The sequence below is a fragment of the Eucyclogobius newberryi genome, unplaced genomic scaffold, assembly GCF_026437365.1.
Source record: "Eucyclogobius newberryi isolate DKJ021-1_F unplaced genomic scaffold, fEucNew1.0.hap1 SCAF_5, whole genome shotgun sequence".
NCBI classification, from domain to species: domain Eukaryota; kingdom Metazoa; phylum Chordata; class Actinopteri; order Gobiiformes; family Gobiidae; genus Eucyclogobius; species Eucyclogobius newberryi.
In genome coordinates, this window is record NW_027316167.1 from 34,184,249 (window position 1) to 34,207,699 (window position 23,451).

At 43.7% G+C, this 23,451-nt stretch overlaps 3 protein-coding genes across 3 annotated transcripts in view; 1 reads left to right on the forward strand and 2 right to left on the reverse strand.

The window, feature by feature from the left end:
- The window catches only part of rab11a (RAB11a, member RAS oncogene family), a 16,474-nt gene extending 13,425 nt beyond the window's left edge, over positions 1–3,049 (reverse strand). The window contains exons 1-2 of the mRNA XM_072465277.1: positions 2,867–3,049; positions 449–644 (exon numbers count right to left, since the gene is read on the reverse strand). Of these exons, the coding sequence (XP_072321378.1) occupies positions 449–644; positions 2,867–2,906 (236 nt within the window). The 5' untranslated portion in view covers positions 2,907–3,049. The remainder of the gene's footprint in view (positions 1–448; positions 645–2,866) is intronic.
- The window catches only part of dapk2a (death-associated protein kinase 2a), a 216,914-nt gene that overhangs the window by 174,905 nt on the left and 18,558 nt on the right, over positions 1–23,451 (forward strand). The gene's annotated exons all lie outside the window — the stretch shown is intronic.
- On the reverse strand, positions 3,252–18,136 carry sh2d7 (SH2 domain containing 7). Its single transcript, XM_072464646.1, has 6 exons — positions 17,949–18,136; positions 16,107–16,196; positions 15,042–15,219; positions 13,647–13,886; positions 12,395–12,883; positions 3,252–3,348 (listed from the first exon to the last, which is right to left on the reverse strand). Exons 1-6 carry the CDS (start codon positions 18,134–18,136, stop codon positions 3,307–3,309), a joined length of 1,227 nt encoding a protein of 408 aa, XP_072320747.1. The 3' UTR covers positions 3,252–3,306.

A 23,451-nucleotide genomic window follows, 5' to 3' on the forward strand; every position in this document is an offset into this window, starting at 1 on the left:
ATCAGTCCGCACGGGGGAGTGCACATGCGCACTTCCACCTGCGTGCTCAAATTGCCGAGGGGCAAATCGTCCATTGCGCCTTTAACTAAACAAAATTAGAGGCAGTAGCAAAAAAATTTTTAAAAAGTTTTGTAGTCATTAGAGGTGAGAGAAATCTGATAGACCATAGTTATGGTGAAAGCTTTCCTCAGAAAATGACAGAAATATCTCATTATCATTGACCACATGTACCACTATTGTGACTTGGACCTTTTCTAGAACCACTTTCACAGTCCACATTAAGGCTGCAAGATTGATCACAATTTGAGTGGACGCAATTAACAAATCGCAATTTTTTAAATCGCCATCATTTCCTCAGTCCACATTTTTAATCAGATTGTAATGCGGATCTACTTGAATGTAGCCTTAATTCAGGCTGTTTCCTGAGAACAGCCACAGTCGTACTCACGCTGAAGTGATGGCCCGGTAGCGCTCTTGACCGGCCGTGTCCCAGATTTGTGCCTTGACCGTTTTGCCGTCGACCTGGATGCTGCGCGTGGCGAACTCCACTCCGATGGTGCTTTTACTCTCCAGGTTGAACTCATTTCTGGTGAAACGCGACAGCAGGTTACTCTTTCCCACTCCCGAGTCTCCGATGAGGACAACTGAAGGACACAAATGAAATGTTAACAGTAACAAGGTCGAGCATTTGTTTGTCTTAATTAAAACATGAATGCAAAAGTTGTTTTTTTAATAGATACTTGTATTATTACTAGAGCTGGGTTGTAAAAACTAGATTTTTTTTAATGTATGTATATATATACATTAAAAAAAATATGCGAATCGATATATATATATATATATATATATATATATATATATTTTTTTTTTATTTTTTTATTTTTTTTATTTAAAATTATCTTCTACATTTCCCTCAGTGAACTTCAATCTACCTTCAAGAAAGATAATTCAGGACTCCTGGATTATCTTTCTTGAAGGTAGATTGACCCATAACCTTTTCAGTCTTCCAGCCATCAGTAACTACCAATACTTGTAAGATTTGCTGTTTAATATTGATATAATACTAGTTTTAATATGTTGCTTCTCTACACAGTCATGAAGTGAAGGAAACGGTTCAAATACATTTTTAATAACATTAACCCCCGGATCGAATCGGAAATCAGATCGAAATCGGAGCGAATCGGATGGGATCTGAGAAATCGGAAAAAAACGATTTTGAAACGTAAAAATCGGAATCGATTCTTGAAATTTGAATTGAAACTCAGCTCTAATTATTACTTAACCAAGAAATAACCAGTCACTGCATTAACACTAGGCGTGGGATAATTATACTAGAGTTTGCAGATAAAATTAATGTTGATTCTTACTGGTAATATGTAAGTACCGTAGTCAAAATACAAGCTAAACCCAGCAGTTTAGATAAAGTTGGTTATTATTTCTTTCACAGATAAAGAGAGTAGTGCATGGATTATGTAAAGCAGTGAGTGCATGAAAAGTCACTGTGACAGAAACTAAGTTGTTAAGATGATAAAAACAGCATTAAGTTCAAATAATATCTAAAATAATATTACGATTATTAAAAACCTATATGTAAATGCCACAAAATCCTAAAAGTAATAATTGAATCTTTAAGGAGTTGCATTTTATTTAAGTCAAATTATCAGCGCAACAAAGATTACGTATCACATGTTTAAGGATAAGATGAACTTCAAATTCAATGTCACGCCAGGTTTGTTCAAGGAAAGCTCTCCGAGTTTCAGAATGATGAGAACTTAGGACCGTTGCCATAGCAATTCATAATTAACATAACATTTCCATTAGTTAGTTACCATAAGCTTTTTTTCCCACGGATTAATGTCCATTTCATGTTTCAGCAGCTGTAATCTTAAACTATTCATTATTAAATAATTGATCATGCCAAATGTAGTTATTATAAAGTGGTTCCCGTTTATATTACATCTCAATTTGTAGAATTATTAACACATGACATTGGTGAAGATTTTTTAATCTCTAAACCACTTTTTGCTCATTTTTAACTCCTGATCGGGGCCACATTATGTTCTGTTGAACTGATTATTCATGTCTGGTTTTAGATCGTGTTCTTTTCGCGTGTGTCTGAAAAAGCCAAAGTGACTTCAGAGCGGTGAGTGCAGTGCGTTAGGTGTGTCCAGCTTTATGACATAGAGCTATCCCGGGCTAACCCTCTGCTAGCCTCAAACAACACAAAATAAAACCTTTGTATTTACAACAGCAGATTAATTACGCTCGTATTTGGAACTGTTATATTGTCTTGCATTAGAAATATTTAACAATGAGGGCTGACAGTTTATTAAAAGCCTTGTAAACACGCCCGAGGCACAAAGGTTGCTAGCATCGGGGGACAAAATAAATTCTAGGCATTTGGTCCGGGTGGGCCAATGTTTTCTTATTATGTCGAACTGGTTGAGGTACAAAGAGAAATCGTTTCAGGATTGATTTTACGATTTGAAAGAGTGTTAGGATAATTATTAAGATAAGAAATCGGCTTATGATTCGTTTATTCAGTGTTAAATATACAAAAGTAGTAGCAGAAGCATAAACATATACGTAATTGTGTTAGAATGCTGAACTGATCTCACAAAAATGGATCATACAACTACTTAAATTAATATCAAAATAAAATAAGTCCTACGTTAGGAGGTTTGTAGGGTTTTAATCTGATACATTGACATTATTGGTCGTAAACTGAGCGAGTGACGCAAGCCATCGGAGCGAAACGCCTGGGTTTTGGAGAATCCCGTTAGCAAAAGCCTGTCAGTAGCAGCTGGCCTTTTCGCTCCAATCAGCGCACTCTGGGCTTGAAACAAGACCAAAAACTGCACTTTACCTTTGAACAGGTAATCGTACTCGTCGTCTCTGGTTCCCATCGTGGTGTGGATGTTATGTTCGTCCCAAAGCCAGTATTTTGTGCGGGTCTATCACAAGGCGATGTGGTAATTTCCGACGGGATTCTGTTTGGAGCCACACTTCCGCACTGCTCTTCGTCAGCGGCGTTTCAGTCCGTGCGATAAACTCAGCTGCGCCCTCTCATGGTCACATGCTCTTTTTTTTATATATATATATTTTTTACTGCGAAATTAGAAACTATACCACGATCATATTTGGTAAATATTTAAGTGATTCAATACAGAGCATTTATTTAAAAAAAAAAACATCTTTATTAAATTAATGTTAGGTTACAAAAAAACATCAGCTTTAAATAGAGGAATGCCTATTTGTCATTTTGATAAATATACATGAAAAACGTATACATGTAGTTTAATGGAGCTATTTCTTCAAGTAGTCAGTGAAGAAGTTCTTCCGTTCTTTCTGTTGAAGATAGAAAAAAAAAAAATATTGCACATAGGCCTCACACACACACATGTTGGGTTTCCATGCTTTATGGGGTCATCCACTTATTCATCTTCTGCAGTGGTGGAAAGAGTACAGAAAATGTGTGATTAAGTAAAAGTACAATTAAATGTACTAGATTGATTAAGTAGGCCTACAGCCACCAAAATTGTACTTAAGTAAAAGTATAAAGTACACATGAAAGTACTAGTTACATATTAACACAGTTTGAGTATAATTCTAAATTAATTTATTTATACAAAACATGATTAATTAAACAGTTTAATTCTGAATTAAGATGTTAAACCACATAACACTTATTTTCTGAGCTCAGAGCAGGCAGTGCTAGGTGTTATGTAAGTTTTTAGGGTTAGAAATGAGCAGATACAGCAGACAGTTAAATTTATACTTGGGACTTGTGCTGTTCTAAGTAAAAGTGCATGTTTAATTAAATATATATATATATATATATATATATATATAGTACAATTAATGAGTAACTTAAAAATGAGTATTTGTAGGAGAGGAGTTTTGTTAATAAGAGTTTTTAGTTTTTTTTTGTTCATAAGAGTATTAAGAGTGTGTTTTGAAACTTCCTATAATCTGTCCTTTCCTCCTGTTCTACTGCATTGTAACAATGAAATTTCCCCTTGTGTGGATATTAAAGGATTATCTTATCTTGTAAGTTACTTTCCACTCCTGATTTTCTGGAGATCAATCTTAACCTTAACCACAGTCACTAACCTTAACCGAAACCCTAACCTTAACATAAACAAGCCCATTTCTGAACTTTAAACCATGTCGTTGATCTAATATTGAATGATTTACCTCCTGCATTCTGAGGCCACAAGAGTGGCTTGTGCTCTCTACGTGATCAAATCTGCCTCTAATCGTTTGTTTTAAGGGGCACCACATCTGAGAACGTTAAAATAGTCCACACTCAAACTGTATGTCCACCCGTTTTTTAACCTCGTCACTAGGCAATTCAATATGACAAGGTTCACCATTTGTGGATTTAACTTTTGGATATTCCTATATACTATACAACAGATTAATAGCAGCAGCTCCATCAGAAAGATACATCACCACCTTAGCTTGTGCAATCATAAAACAAGTCATCAATGAAGGTCAGACTCACATTTTTTCCCCAGGAGAATTTGTTCTTCTTCGTCTTTAGCTCTTGAATGCTCTCATAAGGGTTGCTTCGGTGGTCTTTTTCACTTTCGACTATATATTCATAGGTCGGATCCACTTTTTTAGCTCCTTCTGTCACCTCTGCATAAGGACTTCCCGCCTGCAATGCTTCCATCGGCTTGCGGCTGGGATTCAACCTCAATAACTCCTCATTCAGTACCGAGTAGGTGAGGCAGGTGACCTTTTTGGGGTGGTTCGTTGGTTCCGTGGGATGTTCCTTTTGAGTATGATTTTAAATTAATTTATTTATACAAAACATGATTAATTAAACAGTTTAATGCTGAATTCAGATTTTAAACCACATAACTCTTATTTTCTGAGCTCAGAGCAGGCAGTGCTAGGTGTTATGTAAGTCTTTAGGTTTAGAAATGAGCAGATACAGCAGACAGCCGGCCATTTATACTTGGGACTTGTGCTGTTCTAAGTAAAAGTGCATGTTTAATTATATATATAGATATAGATATAGAGATATAGATATAGAGATATAGATATAGATATAGATGTTAAAAAGGCCCTATTGAAAGAGACTGTCATGCTGGCCCTTTAAGGGGCGGAGCCTAGACCACCGAAACCGAAAGGAGCAAGCTGCGTGAGGAGAGAGAGAGAGAGGAAAAGAGTTTGGAGACGGAGTTTGCCATCGCGGTTTATAAGAGTTTATAGTTGAATGTAGTAGTTTGTTTGCATCCCAAGTTCAGTATTGTGTGCGTGACAGAAGTAAGTAAAGTTGGCAATGCATATGTGTATATTAAGTTTAGTGTTTTAGAGTTGTTTGCTGATTAATTGATGCATGCCTCCATCACATGTACATCTTAAAGTGACGCTAATGTTGGTGCACTGTTTATATGTGTAAATGTGCTACTGTTACAGCATAATCCTGTCAGTTTATAGTAGTAATAGCAGTGTTTGTGATTTTATATATTATATATATTAATATTTCATTGGTCTGTTTGTTTAGGACCACACACATACCACCTGTGCAATCAAACTGTAAAGAATAATTGAAGATATCAATAAACCACCCTCAAGTAAAGAGCGACTCTTCATTTGAGCTCTAACCGGGCTCACCACAGTGATTCGTCAGCCCACACCAGCACAATAATTTAAAACCCATCTTTTAATGGTCCTTCGAGCCGGACGGACGAATTGCTGTTTAAGATGCATAACCCAGAGTCAGAAGCAAGTGGCACGCGACCTAAAGAACAGATTTCAGTGCCTTCTCACCTGGCAGATTTTGACCTCAGTGGATCAGGGGCTCAGAGTCTCTTAAAGGTACAGGTGACAGGGGAAGTGGAGCATTCAGAGCGTTTCCCCATCAGATCCCCATCACCTCCTCTTAGTCAACATTTTGACATGACCATCATAGATGATTCAGAAGAGAGAAAGCCCAGTCAGCCTTCAATGCAAGCCACCAGGGGGCAGCAAACCTTCAACCAAGTCCCAGAGTTAAGTGCTACCCTCGCAGAGATGCGCCAAGAGAATGCGGAGCTTAGGAAACAGTTTCAGAGTGTGATGGCTGCATTACAAGTCCAGTCCCAGCCTGCAGCCCACCAGCCTCTTCTTTCCCAGCTTCCTCCACCCCTCAGGGCTTACAGTGTTGGTTATGATGGACACTCACAACTTCCACTGAGACCACCAGTGTCTGTCCCAGCCCGCCAACAGCTGTATTATCCCACTCCCAGCCCCGCGGTCAACATGTCACAAGACCTCTCTCGACTTAGAGTGACAGGTATGCCCACCGACCTGCCCTACTATGCCACCACACCCCAGCAGAACACCCCTTGGGCAGATCAATACGGCCAAGGATATCAAACCCCCTCATTGCATGTTGGTGACCCGCAGTTTGGTGTTCCATACACAGGTAGAGACTCCTCATTCTCTCGGATGCCCTATGCTAATGCGCCACAGAAAGAGCTCACATATAGGGGACCAAAGCCCACAGTCCCGAGCCTCACTTCACCAGACCCAAGAGAATTTGCCCGTATGAAGATGGCATTGGAGAATCTCTTACCGGAGGATGCCACTGAAAGGTACAAATATCAAATCCTCACAGATCACCTTAAGTGTGAAGAAGCTTCACTTGTGGCCGACTCCTATAGCAACTCCTGGCAGCCCTACACAGACACGATGCAAGCCCTCACTAAGATGTATGGGCAACCCCATAAGCTTGCTGTACAGCGGATTGCAGAGCTAATGGATGGTCCATATATCCGCAGTGGTGATGTGAGAAGCTTCCGTCTGTTTGCCCTCAATGTGCGTTCACTAGTCGGCATGTTACAGCAGCTGGGGCAGAGAGGCCAAGTAGAGTTGACTTGTGGCTCCCACGTCTCAAGACTGTTGAGTAAACTTCCCTATGACCTCAACACCAGTTTTAAGAGATTTATCCATCCCCTCAGAGTCACTATTCCTACACTCATGGACTTTGCTGATTGGCTAGAATACGAGCTGGAAGTGCAGGAAGAGAATATCAAGCCCCCAAAGAGAGAGGAGTTGTTTAACAAGAAGCCTGATGCCAAACGCACTCCTAAACCCCCAAATAAGTCTGCTACTATCTTCCTGGGCACAGGGAAAGCTCCAGGACCAAGGACAGTGGACCCACCTGCACCTGACCATACAGCCAACCAGTTCAAGAGAGATGAGAAGGTGAAAGCGTATTGTCCCTACTGCGACAATGATAAACATTTTCTAAACAGCTGTGCCAACTTCAAGGACCTAAGCAAAGAGCAGAAGGTGACATGGATTAAGGTGAATAACAAATGTTGGCGATGTGGTCGTAATCACCAGGCTGCAAAGTGCACACTCAAAGCCCCCTGTAAGACGTGCAGTAGGAGACATCTGTCTGTGCTGCATGAAGTGAATGAGAGGGGAGAAGAGGAGGAACCGTCGACAGCTCCATCCCCCGCAGAGAGTTGCCTCATCAACACCACCAACAAGGTCCTGTATGTCGACCGCCCAGTGTACAACTGTAAAGTGCTACTAAAGATTAGTAAAGTGTTCTTGAGGAATGGAGACAAGTGCCTGGAGACTTATGCCATCTTAGACGACGGATCTGAGCGGACAATACGTCTCCAATCTGCTGCTAAACAGTTGGGGCTCAGAGGCAGTAAAGAAGTGTTGACTCTCCGCACAGTCAGACAAGAGGTGGAGAAGCTTCATGGGGCGGCTGTGTCTTTCTCCATTTCTCCAACCGCCAATCCAGACAAGACCTACAGAATACAGAATGCTTTCACAGCCGGCCAACTGAGTTTAGCAGAGCACTCCCACCCAGTCGCTACTCTCCAACAGAAATATAAGCATCTATCTGGTTTGCCTCTCCCACCTTTGAACAAAGTCCATCCTATGCTGCTGATTGGTTCAGACTACACGCACCTCATTACACCTGTAGAGCCAGTCAGACTGGGACCTCCTGGTGGACCAGCAGCTGTGAAAACTCTTCTTGGATGGACACTGCAGGGACCAACTCAAGTCATCAAGTCTAGTCCTAACCTAAGTCACTGCCTTTTCACATCTGCACCCCCACCCTCAGAGTTGTTTTCTTGCGTGGAGAAGTTATGGCAGATGGACGTGCTTCCTTATCGCAGTGAGAAGATGGTAGTAAGATCAAAACAAGATCAAGAGGCAGTTAAGCTCCTACAAGAACAGACTGTGAGAGTCAGTGTAAATGGCATAGAACGTTATGCCACACCCCTCCTGCGAGTGAAGGATATGCCACTCCTCAAAGCCACTCCAGAAGCGGTGCTGCCACACCTGAGAGGCACAGAGAAACGCCTTACTAAAGCTCCGGAACAAGCTGCTGCCTTTCAGACGGAGATCGAGAAGCTGGTTGAGGCCGGCTATGCAGTGAAGTTGGCACCTCATCAAGTGGAGAGCAGTACAGAGTCTTGGTATATCCCCCACCATATGGTCCAACATAATGGAAAGAACCGGGTGGTGTACAACTGCTCCTTCCAGTACCAGGGTCACAACCTCAACCAGTACCTATTACCAGGTCCCACTCCCGGCCCTGCCATGTTAGCTGTGCTGTTAAGATTCAGGGAGCATGCCATTGCCTTCAGCAGTGACATCCGTGGCATGTTTCATCAGGTGAGGCTCCTGCCAGCAGACCGACCACTCCTGAGATTCTTATGGAGAGATATGAAGCGGGACAGTTCACCTGATGTCTATGAGTGGCAAGTCCTCCCCTTTGGAACAACGTGTAGTCCTTGCTGTGCAACATTTGCACTGCAAAAACATGTCACTGATCACAGCCAGCCAGAAGAAGATGTTCATGTTGCCATTAACAAGTCCTTCTATGTGGACAATTGTTTACAGAGCCTCACAACTCCAGAGGCTGCCAAAACTCTGGTAGACAAGCTGCACCATCTACTGGCTGAAGGGGGATTCGAGCTGAGACAGTGGGCAAGCAATGATCCAAACGTCGTCAACCATCTCCCCCCAGAGCTCAGGTCATCCAGCTGTGAGTTGTGGCTCAGTGAAGGTCAGTCTGACATCCAAGAGCCAGCTCTAGGACTGCACTGGAACTGCAAGTCTGACACCCTGACCTACAAGCACAGACACACTGACAGCTCAGTGGCTACATTGAGGAACATCTACAGAGTTCTAGCCAGCCAATATGATCCTCTCGGTTTCATAGTTCCATTTACAACCCGAGCCAAAGTCATTGTGCGCCACCTGTGGGAGAAGAAGAGAGATTGGGATGACCCACAGCTCCCAGAGGAGCTCCTGGAGAAGTGGCATATGTGGGAAGCAGAGCTTGTACACCTACCTGAGATAACCCTGCCCAGGTGTTACACCACTACCTGCATGGACCAGTCCAGCAGCCTGCGTGACATCCATGTTTTCTGCGATGCCTCTGAACAGGCATATGGCTCTGTAGCATATCTGAGGACAGAGAACCAAGAGGGAAGGGCAGAAGTCGCCTTTCTTGCTGGCCGATCTCGTGTCGCCCCTAAGAAGCAGCAATCTATTCCCCGCCTGGAGCTATGTGCTGCTCTTACAGGTGCCCAGCTCTACAACGTCATCAGCGCAGAGTTAACCTTTCCCATCCGCAGCTGCACTTTATGGTCCGACTCAGCCACCGTCCTGACCTGGCTGAGCTCAGAGTCCTGCCGGTATAAGGTCTTTGTGGGAACCCGTGTGGCAGAAATACAAGAGTTGACGGAATCAGCCACATGGAGGTATGTGCCCTCGCGGGAAAACCCGGCAGATGATATCACCCGTGGCCTCACCCTCCAGGCAATCAGCAGAGGCAACAGATGGACCGATGGGCCTTCGTTCCTTAAACTAGCACCTAGTGAATGGCCTGACTCACTACCTCCACCCCAGAAGGAACCTGAAGGTGAGCTAAAACGACATGTTGTTGTCTTAACCATGTCCACTACAAGTGTTCCAGATCAACTTCAGCACCAGACCCTGGACAGCTACCTGGAAGCCACCGCGCGTCAGCTACACGGGGCGGCTGATCCTGGTAACCCTTTGACTGCTGAATCCCACGCTGCTGCTGAACTTGAGGCTCTACGACATATCCAGAGAGAGTCATTCCCGGACGAAGTGAACCAGTTAAAGGCCAGTAAACCAGTACCCAAGTCCAGTCGTATTCTTCTTCTTGCACCTGAGTTTGATGAGGAAACAGGGCTCATCAGAGTAGGAGGTCGCCTTCGCCGCAATCCTGAACTGGCAATAGAAGAAGTACACCCCATTGTTCTGGACCCCCGCCACCCAGTTACCCGTCTCATCATACAAGACTATGATGATAAGCTCCAGCATCCAGGGCCAGAAAGGGTGTTTGCTGAGATCAGAAGGAGATACTGGGTGCTACGTGGACGTGAGGCAGTGCGTCGCCACCAGAGAAACTGCGTTGAGTGCAAGAAGTGGAAAGGTCACCCACATCCACCTAGAATGGCCGATCTTCCTCCAGCAAGACTACGCGTCTTCAAGCCAGTGTTCTACTCCACAGGCGTGGATTGTTTTGGGCCATACATCATCAAGATCGGACGCAGGAATGAGAAGAGGTGGGGAATACTGTTTAAGTGTTTGACTACCAGAGCAGTTCATCTGGATCTGATTCCCAGCATGGACACAGACTCATTCCTTATGGCTCTGAGACGCTTTGTAGCCAGACGAGGGAAGCCCAAAGAGCTTCTTTGTGACCAAGGAACAAACTTCCGTGGAGGAGAGCGTGAGCTGCAGGCAGCATTCCAACTTCTTCACCCCGGACTTAAAGAGCAACTAGCAAGCCAGCAGATCCAGTTTGCTTTCAACCCCCCTGGAGCACCTCATTTTGGGGGGTGCTGGGAACGTGAAATTCGTTCCCTCAAGACTGCTCTTCAAGTCACCATTGGAGCTCAGTCAGTCACTGAGGAGGTACTGCGTACAGTTCTGATTGAAATTGAGGGGATGCTCAACTCAAAACCCCTTGGCTACACATCATCAGACGTAGCAGACCCTGACCCTGTGACTCCCAACTGTCTCCTCATGGGGCGGCGGGACGCTTCGCTCCCACAAGTCGTCTATGAAGGCCCAGAGATTCTCGGGCGAAGAAGATGGAGGCACAGCCAAATCCTGGCTGACCATTTCTGGCAACATTTCCTGAAATACTACTTGCCAGGACTTCAAGCTCGCCAGAAGTGGCAGACCGAATCAGACAATCTACAAGTAGGAGACGTGGTCATGATTGTGGACAACCAGCTACCGCGGGCACAGTGGCCTGTAGGAAAGGTATCTCAAGTTTTTCCTGGTCCAGACAATCGGATCAGATCCGCCGAAGTCACGGTGAAAGAAAGAACCTACGTTCGACCAGTGGCGCGGCTCATCAGTCTACTTGCCCTACCAAAAGACGATTGACTCTTTACCTGAGCCTTTTCCAGTTGTTCGTATTCACAGGTGAATACGGGGGCGGCTGTTAAAAAGGCCCTATTGAAAGAGACTGTCATGCTGGCCCTTTAAGGGGCGGAGCCTAGACCACCGAAACCGAAAGGAGCAAGCTGCGTGAGGAGAGAGAGAGAGAGGAAAAGAGTTTGGAGACGGAGTTTGCCATCGCGGTTTATCAGAGTTTATAGTTGAATGTAGTAGTTTGTTTGCATCCCAAGTTCAGTATTGTGTGCGTGACAGAAGTAAGTAAAGTTGGCAATGCATATGTGTATATTAAGTTTAGTGTTTTAGAGTTGTTTGCTGCTTAATTGATGCATGCCTCCATCACATGTACATCTTAAAGTGACGCTAATGTTGGTGCACTGTTTATATGTGTAAATGTGCTACTGTTACAGCATAATCCTGTCAGTTTATAGTAGTAATAGCAGTGTTTGTGATTTTATATATTATATATATTAATATTTCATTGGTCTGTTTGTTTAGGACCACACACATACCACCTGTGCAATCAAACTGTAAAGAATAATTGAAGATATCAATAAACCACCCTCAAGTAAAGAGCGACTCTTCAGTTGAGCTCTAACCGGGCTCACCACAGTGATTCGTCAGCCCACACCAGCACAATAATTTAAAACCCATCTTTTAATAGATATAGATATAGATATAGATATATAGAGATATAGAGATATAGAGATATAGAGAGAGATATAGAGATATAGAGATATAGAGATATAGAGAGAGATATAGAGAGAGATATAGAGATAGAGATAGAGATAGATAGATAGATAGATAGATATTAGTACAATCAATCAGTAACTTGAGTATTTGTAATCAGTTACTTTCCACCCCTGATTTTCTGGAGATCAATCTTAACCTTAACCACAGTCACTAACCTTAACCGAATCCCTAACCTTAACATAAACAAGCAATCATAAAACAAATCATCAATGAAGGTCAGACTCACATTTTTTCCCCAGGAGAATTTGTCCTTCTTCGTCTTTAGCTCTTGAATGCTCTCATAAGGGTTGCTTCGGTGGTCTTTTTCACTTTCGACTATATATTCATAGGTCGGATCCACTTTTTTAGCTCCTTCTGTCACCTCTGCATAAGGACTTCCCGCCTGCAACGCTTCCATCGGCTTGCGGCTGGGATTCAACCTCAATAACTCCTCATTCAGTACCGAGTAGGTGAGGCAGGTGACCTTTTTGGGGTGGTTCGTTGGTTCCGTGGGTTGTTCCTTTTGGTCCAAAGAGGGTAAAGACTTACTTCGATTCTCCGGCTGGATGAGGGAGGAGTAAGTGATCTGTGACATGATTGACCTGGGTGAATTTGGGGGCTCATCTCCTCCACTTTGCAGCGCCGGGTTTGGGGTTAGCGGTCTGTTTTGGAGATGGTGGTCCGGTGAGGAGGAAGTTGAGAGGAAGCCAAGAGATTCAGCTTCGTTTGCAGTGCACTGAGGACAAAATGCATATTCATTTTTGTCATGATTTTTATCTTAAACAGATAGCTTTATGTTGCTTTGAAGAGGAAATTACAATTGACAGCGTCCTTTGTCTGTGATTGGTTAAAGTCTGTAAGACATATTTCACTAACACACAATTATATTTCAGATTTGACTAAGCATTTTGCCTAGTTGTCCCCAGTTTGACCATTTTTGTAACGTTTATAATTGTACTTCCTGGTTGGACATGAGCACAAATATGACACAGTTAGAGGTAATTCCACAACTGTTACCTAGCAACCTTTACCTAGACTGTAAAGGAGCCAAAATCCATATATGACACAACAGTTGTTATTTACTATTTACAACTAACTTTCATTATTTATTTTATTATTGATACGTAACTTTATTACTGTATGTTTTTATTCTTGGTATTGTAAAAGTATCGCTCAATGTCATTGTGTAATGGCAGTTTCATGGTCGATGCCAATACTGATCGTTTAGAATCCAGAGAAACCGACGGCCAATAAGCTCTGCCTATATTTTTGGGCTGATATGTGGGGCCGGTTTAGATTAGTGAATTACACATCTCATCTACAAAGCTGTTTTACTACAAACTGAATGAGACATCAGTGTAGTTACGCTTTGTGCATTGCTCTGTGTGTTCTTGAGGCTGCTGGTCGGCTTCTGCTGGAGATTCAAGACCAACAGCAGATCAAATGTGGTGAAAAGGTCATGAAGCAGAGGCTGAAGTGGGTCAGATGGAGCACTTTACCTGGAATAACGCAGTCGTGTCCACAGACTTGGAGCCGCTGAGCCCCCTGGTGGACTTTGGAGGTAACACAGGTCCTTGTTCTGTATCATTATTACTGAACTTTTGACTCTTTGTGTGAGGAGGCACTTTTAAGAGGACTAGCCCCTTCTGGTCCCAGAGGCAGCGCAGGGCCTTGACACTCACTCCACTCTTCCCTTTGAGATTTACATTCACCACATCATACATCTCTGTGGTGTCCTCCTGCAGAAAAAGCAACCGTTAAATAAATGTAGAATACACTTAAAGATGTACTCTGGGGGTCTTCTTTGGGCAATTCATGCTCATAAAGTGAATCTATAAATTAGTGTTGGTCAAACCCAAGATTATTTCTTTCATGGAACGACTTGAGGCTCAAACTGGAGATGGAACTAATCCCTGGATTTAGGTTAAATTAACCTATAACTTTATGGATGGTCCAAACCTGCTTGTCTTAAGATGTTATTACTTTGCCTGGAATGTCCCACAACATATTAAACCGAACTATGTGTGTGTCACAGGTCAATAAACTGCACAACACTAACACAGACCTCTGAAATAAATGATCAATTGTTGGACTAAAATAGTGTGTTAGATATGTTTTAAAAGATACATCTCCTAAAAGCCAATATTGCACAAAATGGAACCGACATCATTCAAACTCATTCAGTCTCACAAGGCGCCAACATACAGAGTTTCCACTGGTCAAAGGACATTTGCATCCCATACCTGCAGCTGCAAGCGAACTGGAAAATCTAAATGGCCCTTGGTAAATGTATAACTCCGTACGCTTATAACTTACGTAATAGTCAGCTGGTATAGAAAGCACTCTGTATTTGTAATCTTTACCTAGATGTTGCTTATGGCATGGCCTAGAAAATTCTACAGTCTCCACTAAGATAAACAGATATTTACATTTTTTGCAGCCTTTTAAGTTTTAATGTTCTACTTTTGCATATCTAAAAAAAACTGAATATTGCATTTGAATACATGTTTCATGTTTTATTTAATTTGTATTGAATCATGCTCAGGCAAATGCTCACAAGTTAGGTTCCTGTAATGATAATATGAAGTTGACATTGTATAAATCATTACACTCTAACCTTTACACCATAAACACAAGGCCCATGTCTGGACTAAGCACAAAATAACAATAAAGCTCTCCAGGTGCTCTAGAGTCACTCATACCAGATCCAGTGCAGTACTTACCAGTCCAACATGTGGAGACACTGGTACGGTTGCCTTTTTAAAGCATCACTGGTTATTCTTATACTGTCACTGGGTTTGTTTTAAAATGGACCATGAGGCTGGATTAAAGTTGAATTGAAAGTGAACTGTACGTGAGCCAGTTCTGAAGCGTTTCCTCCTGCTGATGCCCACCTGTTCCTCCTGCTCCTGGCTGTTGGTGAGAAACTCTCCAAAAGGCTGTATGGGGCTGACTTTGTAATGCTGGATCAGCTCAAACACACTGCTGTGCTGCTGCTGCTCGTCTCCTGTGATGCAGAAGTGTCCCTCCGGCCTCTGAGAGATCACGAAATGTCTGCATCGCTCCACGCCCCTGAAACAGAAACACGTTTAAACCACCACAACAACCGCAAAATCAATGTTACAGGAAAATACTACTATATCTTAAGTTTAAAGTGCTATTATTCACTTCTTTCACCATCGTCTCACCATGTCTTCATTTGTTTTTAAAGATACAACTCAAGTTTTCTGCTCCTTCCAAGAGCTCACACTTCACTGGGATTGGCTGAATCCGCCTGTCACTCATTCAAAGCATAACAGAGTCTGACCCAGGAGGAGTGGGACGGAACAAAGTGTTTTACATTGAGAGGCATTTAAGGATACATGTTGTGTAAAAACTACCTTTACGAGCTTCTAAACATTTAAAGCAGTTTTGACTCATCATTGTCTTACTCAGAGTTGTATGTTGATTGATTCATGTACGTTTGAGTCATCCTGTGTTTGAACATTTCTGCTTTGTGCTCAGGCTACTTGTGATTAATGAAAAAAGTAGAACTCCCGCAAGCCACACACTTTAACAAAAAAACATTCATATTCTCCCACTTATTGTTGTTTTTGTATTTATATTTTTTGTCATGATTAATTTTATTTATATTTCATGTTGTTATTTTTCTTATTTCATGCACACCTTGTATTTAATTAATTAATTAATTTGTAATGTATTTAATCTATTGATTGTAATTCACATAGTAGATATAGATATAGATAGACAGTTCGCTTTTTAGATTTGTTTGTTTGTAGTGTCATATTGCCCAGAGCCCAATACCTCGGGTTAGATCAATTTAGTATCATCATTTTTTAAGATAGACATTGTATTTCGTTAGGTTCATAAGTGCAAAGTTAATAGTACAGTCGAAGTGAATAGTACAGTCAAATCTCGAGTATTTTCTGTGGGTTTTGGAGCAGTTTTAGAGAACTCACTTGTAAGACAGGACGTATCCGATGGCCTTTTCACTTAAACGGACCAGAAACTCGCCCACGGCTTTGTCTTTCAGCTGCTCCTCTGCATCTCTGACACAAACACACACACAAAACAATCACACTTTAGTCTTTTGTCCAAAGTCGCTTTATCATTCATTATCGACATTAACAAAAGGGTCAGATGATCCAAACACGCCAACTTAAACATCTGATTGGGTAATATTTTGATTTCACGGTTACACTGACTCTCATAACAGCAAATAGTTTAGACTAGAAGGAAATGTTTTTATAATGTCTTAAAAGTCTGTTATTAAAAGGTACCAGTCAAAACAGGGCCTCACACAATGTAAAGTCTGTAAATACAAGAAGACTTACTCTATTTTTGCCTCTGAAGTTGTGTTTTATCACAGCGGAGGGAGGTAGTAATATACAGTGTAACAAAAGGTTTAGGTTTCTCTTCTTGCAGTAAAGTCTTGAATGATTTGAACATGTGTTTCTTGCGCAGCGCTTTCAGATGTGATATGAGTTTTTAAATGTCTATCCTTATTTGCTTTAATGTATCTTTTGTCCTTCCAATGATATCAAATTAAAATTATAAATCAAAAGTTACGTCCAGACGTAACTTTTGATTTATAATTTTCCTACAAGCGTCAATCACACCAGAAAAAAGAAAAAGCTAAAAAAGCTCTAACAAGGACAATGACAGGTTTTTACAATGTTCTAACTTTGACTTTATTTGGTGTATTTATTCCTGTTGTACATATAAATTATAATTTTACACCAACCGAATAGGTACGTATTTGTGGAGAAAATGTTGAAAAATCTGGAGAAAATGACAGGAAGTGATGTGACACTGGACACTCACTCCACTCAAAGTTAATGCAGAATTTACACAAAGAAATACATTTTTTGACTCTCTAAACATTAATAAAATAAAATAAAGTCACTTTCATATATTTTTATTCGTCAAATAAAACAAAATTCTCACATTTGATGTGTGTTTGCCCAGTGTTTGCTGGGTCCTTTCCTAGTGTGATGTCATCAATTAGAAACAGGAAGTGAAATTCTGTGATAAGATTTTTTATAGACTGCTGCCCCCGCGACCCGGCCCCGGATAAAGAGGCAGAAGATGGATGGATGGAAGATTTTTATAATTTTTATCAAAATTCAAAATATATTTAAAGGAATAATAGAGGATTTTTTGCCAATTTGAGAAATCAAGCGACTGTTAGTCCCTTTTAAAAAAATGCGCATGCCTGGATGAAGTCTAGCTCCGTTTGGATTTGATTTGGTCCTGGTTTAGTGATGTCACGATTATAAGATTTAATCGATAATCGTGATTATCACAAAATAATCGTAAGAACCCAAAAATACATGCAATGGTATTTATTTAATTATTTATTTTTATCTTTATCTTTATTATTTTTCCCCTGTTGGGAAATGGGAGGTTTTGTCTATAGGAGTTTTTGTTTATAAGAGATCTTCTATTGAAAGTGTTTTTCAAACTTTCTATAAGTGATCTGTTCTTTTCTTCTGTATCTACCTGCGTTGTATCAATGAAATTTCCCCATGTGGGACAATAAAGGAATATCTTATCTTATCTTATAATATTCAGGACAATTTTTTGTTCAATAATCAATAATAATAAAAAAAAAAAATAGACCTGAATGTAAATAACTTTTTTATCTGGCTGTTTTTTTTTTCATATTGAACTATATTTTGTTTCACAAAGTTAATAAGCCGGTCACAGACTTGTAACACTAAAATTCGATATCATGACATCCCTAGTCCTAGTAAGCCTGACTTCCAAAACACCACAACGCAGTGCAAAAAATAACTCACTTTCTCGTAGCGAACCCTTGAAACCAGTCAGGGAAGTGTCCGTCCAGTGCAAGTCCTGCCGCCTGCGTCTCCATGAACCACTTCGACACCAGCTCCTTCAGACCCCCGAGTCCCCCTTGTAGACTGGGATCTGGATGGGGATTTCGGACCTCCACAGACCTCTCCGTGGACGCCGTGTTTCTCTCCATGTCGTCCTCAGCCTCTGTAGGACTAAGCGGTGGACCGGAGCCAGAGTTTGACTCATTTGAATAGATCCACTGAGCGTCACGTCCTGCTCAATGGGCCTTTTGTTTGGTTATCATCTCCTGAATGCACTCACTTGTGTTACATCATTTTACTTTTGCTATCCTGGTTCCAGCAGCAGATTCATGCAAAGTTTGTCTTTCTTCTTGTGACAACAATTCATATCTTTATCATTTTTGTTTTATTTTCACTGTAAATACATGTAATATTAACCTTAAATTTGATTCCATTTCATGTTTGTCTAAGTAAACCTCAATTAATGCATTTTATTGACATGTTTTAACGCATTTTTGTTGGATTGATCGATTGATATTGTTTGAACATCGAAATAAAAATATTGAGGTCTTCATTCTTGTCAATATCGTTAGAACAAACATAAAACTGTTTATTCTGATGTTGTGTTTTGACACTATATTATAATGCAAATTATAATCAAAATACAAAATAAGTCTCCTCCTTGAACCGACACCTTAACGTGGTGGAGGGGTTTGAGTGCCCGAATGATCCCGGGAGCTATGTTGTCGGGGGCTTCATGCCCCTGGTAGGGTCTCCCAAGGCAAACAGGTCCTAGGTGACGGGTCAGACAAAGATCGGTTCAGAAGCCTCTTATGACGACGACACAATCAAGGCAGTTCACGTCGCCCGGATCGGCGTCACCGGGGCCCCATCCTGGAGCCAGGCCTGGGATGGGTGCTCCATGGCGAGCGCCTGGTGGCCGGGTCTTACCCCACGGGGCCCGGCCGGGCACAGCCCAAAAGAGCGACGTGGGGCCGCCCTCCCGTGGGCCCACCACCCGCAGGAGGATCCATAAGGGGCCGGTGCAGAGAGATCTGGGCGGCAGTCGACGGCAGGGGCCTCGGCGACCAGATCTCCAGACACAGAGACTAACTCTGGGGACATGGAATGTCACCTCGCTGGGGGGGAAAGAGCCTGAGCTTGTGCGGGAGGTTGAGCGATACCGACTAGATATAGTCGGCCTCACCTCCACGCACAGTTTGGGCTCTGGAACCCATCTCCTCGAGAGGGGCTGGACGCTCCACTTCTCTGGTGTTGCCCGCGGGGAGAGGCGGCGGGCTGGTGTGGGCTTGCTGATAGCCCCTCAGCTCAGCCGCCACGTGTTGGAGTTTACCCCGGTGAACGAGAGGGTCGCGTCCCTCCGCCTTCGGGTGGGGGACAGGTCTCTCACTGTTGTGGCGGCCTACGGGCCGAACAGCAGTGCAGAGTACCCGGCCTTCTTGGAGTCCTTGGGAGGGGTACTGGACAGTGCACCGACCGGGGACTCCGTTGTTCTACTGGGGGACTTCAACGCCCACGTGGGCAATGACAGTGACACCTGGAGAGGGGTGATCGGGAAGAACGGCTTCCCCGATCTGAACCCGAGCGGTGTTCAGTTATTGGACTTCTGTGCTAGCCACGGATTGTCCATAACGAACACCATGTTCAAGCACAAGGGTGTCCATCAGTGCACGTGGCACCAGGACACCCTAGGCCGGAGGTCAATGATCGACTTAGTTGTCGTGTCATCAGACCTCCGGCCGCGTGTCTTGGACACTCGGGTGAAGAGAGGGGCAGAGTTGTCAACCGATCACCACCTGGTGGTGAGTTGGATCCGCTGGCGGAGGAGGAAGCCGGACAGACTTGGCAGACCCAAGCGCATTGTGAGGGTCTGTTGGGAACGTCTAGTGGAGCCCTCTGTCAGTAGGGTATTCAACTCGCACCTCCGGGAGAGCTTCTCCCATGTCCCGGGGGAGGCTGGGGACATTGAGTCCGAGTGGACCATGTTCTCCGCCTCCATTGTTGATGCGGCTGCTCGGAGCTGTGGTCGCAAGGTCTCCGGTGCCTGTCGTGGCGGCAACCCCCGAACCCGGTGGTGGACACCGGAAGTAAGGGATGCCGTCAGACTAAAGAAGGAGGCCTATCAGGCCACTCTGGCTTGTAGGTCTCCGGAGGTCATCGACGGGTATCGGCAGGCCAAGCGAGCCGCGGCTCGTGCTGTCGCAGAGGCAAAAACCCGGGCCTGGGAGGAGTTCGGGGAGGCCATGGAGGAGGACTATCGGTCGGCACCAAAGAAATTCTGGCAAACCGTCCGGCGCCTCAGGAAGGGGAAGCAGTGTCTCACAAACACCGTTTACGGTGCGGGTGGAGGCCTGCTGACCTCGACCGGGGATGTCGTCGGACGGTGGAAGGAATACTTTGAGGATCTCCTTAATCCCTCAGTCACGTCTTCTGAAGAGGAAGTAGAGACCGGGGACTCGGAGGCTGGCTCATCCATCACCCAAGCTGAAGTCACTGAGGTTGTCCGCAAACTCCTCGGTGGCAGGGCTCCGGGGGTGGATGAGATCCGCCCTGAGTACCTAAAGTATCTGGATGTTGTAGGACTGTCTTGGTTGACACGTCTCTGCAACATCGCGTGGCGTTCGGGGACCGTGCCTCTGGACTGGCAGACCGGGGTGGTGGTCCCTCTGTTCAAGAAGGGGGACCGGAGGGTGTGTTCCAACTACAGAGGGATCACACTCCTCAGCCTCCCGGGTAAGGTCTATTCCAAGGTACTGGAGAGGAGAATCCGACCGATAGTCGAACCTCGGATTCAGGAGGAGCAGGGTGGTTTTCGTCCCGGTCGTGGAACACTGGACCAGCTCTATACCCTCCATCGGGTGCTCGAGGGTTCATGGGAGTTTGCCCAACCAGTCCACATGTGCTTTGTGGATCTGGAGAAGGCTTTTGACCGTGTCCCTCGGGGTGTCCTTTGGGGGGTGCTCCGGGAGTACGGGGTCCGGGGCCCTTTGCTCAGGGCTGTCCGGTCCCTGTATGACCGGAGCAGGAGCTGTGTTCGCATTGCCGGCAGTAAGTCAGACCTGTTCCCAGTGCATGTTGGACTCCGCCAGGGCTGCCCTGTGTCACCGGTTCTGTTCATAATTTTTATGGACAGAATTTCTAGGCGCAGTCAGGGGTCCGGTTTGGGGACCACAGGATCTCATCTCTGCTGTTTGCAGACGATGTTGTCCTGATGGCTCCATCAAACCCGGACCTGCAACATGCACTGGGACGGTTTGCAGCCGAGTGTGAAGCGGCTGGGATGAGAATCAGCACCTCCAAATCCGAGGCCATGGTTCTCGACCGGAAAAAGGTGGCTTGCCCTCTCCAGGTGGGTGGGGTGTCCTTGCCCCAAGTGGAGGAGTTCAAGTATCTCGGGGTCTTGTTCACGAGTGAGGGAAGGATGGAGCGTGAGATCGACAGGCGGATCGGTGCAGCGGCTGCAGTGATGCAGTCGCTGCATCGGACCGTTGTGGTAAAGAGGGAGCTGAGCCGAAAGGCAAAGCTCTCTATTTACCGGTCGGTCTACGTTCTGCCCTCACCTATGGTCATGAGCTTTGGGTAGTGACCGAAAGAACAAGATCGCGGATACAAGCGGTCGAAATGAGTTTCCTCCGCCGGGTGGCTGGGCGCTCCCTTAGAGATAAGGTGAGGAGCTCGGCCACACGGGGGGAGCTCGGAGTAGAGCCGCTGCTCCTCCACGTCGAGAGGAGCCAGCTGAGGTGGCTCGGGCATCTGTTCCGGATGCCTCCTGGGCGCCTCCCTCGGGAGGTGTTTCAGGCATGTCCCACCGGGAAGAGGCCCCGGGGAAGACCCAGGACACGCTGGAGAGACTATGTCTCTCGGCTGGCCTGGGAACGCCTCGGGATCCCCCCGGAGGAGTTAGAGGAAGTGTCTGGGGAGAAGGAAGTCTGGGAGTCCCTGCTCAGACTGCTGCCCCCGCGACCCGGCCCCGGATAAAGCGGCAGAAGATGGATGGATGGATGGATACAAAATAAGTTATAAAAGAGTAATAACATATTTTTTATAGTGTTTTACTAGTGTCACAGCAGTTAAAGGTGCACTACGTAACTAACATTTGCCTGGAATGTTCCACAATATGGCATTATACAGTATATCTGCCATTCATTTAATTGTTTTTATTGCACATAAATATCACAAAGTTCACCTTTAAAAAATGTCTAAAATTGTCCCTAGATTTTTTTTTTTTCAATTTAATAATACTCACAATAGAAAAAGAAACACAACCAGAAAATAATAATAATAAATAATAATGGCACAATATGATAATACATAAAAAAAAGTCCAACATTCAATTCCCATCTTGCCAAAAGTGTATCTAAATCCAAACTATTTAAATCTCAATATTTCTTTGGATTATTCTGATGAGGATAAGGTGACAATATTTCAGCAATTCAGTTCAGATGTGGCTGTAAATGTCTTGTAAATGTCAGGTTCAAGTATTGCACAAAAAGGACTGTAAAATGAACCCTTCTTTGATTTCCGTTTTAAGCCCGTTTTGAAGACTTCATTTGGCTTGCGTTCACGTGACATCAGAATGTTCCTGAAACCTTAAACCTGAGCTGAGACCGTGTCGGTTTCTACGGAAGAATTCATTTTAGAGTTGGCGAGTTTGTTCAACAGTTGTGGCTCATAGATTTGAATATTATATAATCTAAAAGTTAGTTACAAAAGCCTCTGCCTTCCATCTTAAGTTAGAACATCTAATTCTAGAAAACGAGATGGTTGATATGATCATTTTGCATATCTCCAAAGCAACAATTACAGTGAATCTCCTCCTACGCCCATGCAAATATATGTACTGTGTTGTTCTGTCTGTCATGCCACTGTTTTCAACCAGTCGAAACAAAACCAGGTGAAGTCGAGTTCAACTTGCTGCACCTGAACTGAATTTACTGTCCAGCATTTTTAAACCCGACTGATGCAGCGAGCGGCTTCTCATTTCTGAGACCACCACGTGGAAAGACGAATCCCGTGGTTAGGGAGCAGATGTCAGTGTGTTTGAGAAGGGTCAAATAAGAAGAAGATTTTGTGAAGAAGGCCCTAACAGACAAATGGATGACTCAAACCGCTCTCACTGGACAATTGTCATTGGTCTTATCTGAAAAAAAAAATAACCACAGGACGAAAGTGTAAATTTGACACTTTTTATAAACAATGAACAAATTGACAATTATTTTGAACTTAATGTGCTAATATATAGCTCGCTCTTTCTTTCTTCTGTTGTTGTTGCTTAGTTTTTGCTTAGTTCTAATAAAAAATACAAAGTTCAAATATTACAGCGTGAGACCCTGGTCAGGCAGCGTATATACACTTCTCAAACATTTTCCTCTTCATCTTTCATCTAAAATAGTTTTTTCTCTGTCACACTTTTTTTGGGTGTGCCAAAAACAGTAAATACATTCCTTTCCTTTCTAGCTTTGTT

Bases quoted from the DNA above. Each gene is read 5' to 3' on its own strand.
- sh2d7 (XM_072464646.1), bottom strand. From the start codon at position 18,136: ATGGAGAGAAACACGGCGTCCACGGAGAGGTCTGTGGAGGTCCGAAAT. The intron at 15,220-16,106 runs GTGAGTTCTCTA...TTTCTGTTTCAG, and splicing joins GGATACGTCCTGTCTTACAA to GGGCGTGGAGCGATGCAGAC. The intron at 13,887-15,041 runs GTGGGCATCAGC...CTTTTTCTGCAG, and splicing joins GCCAGGAGCAGGAGGAACAG to GAGGACACCACAGAGATGTA.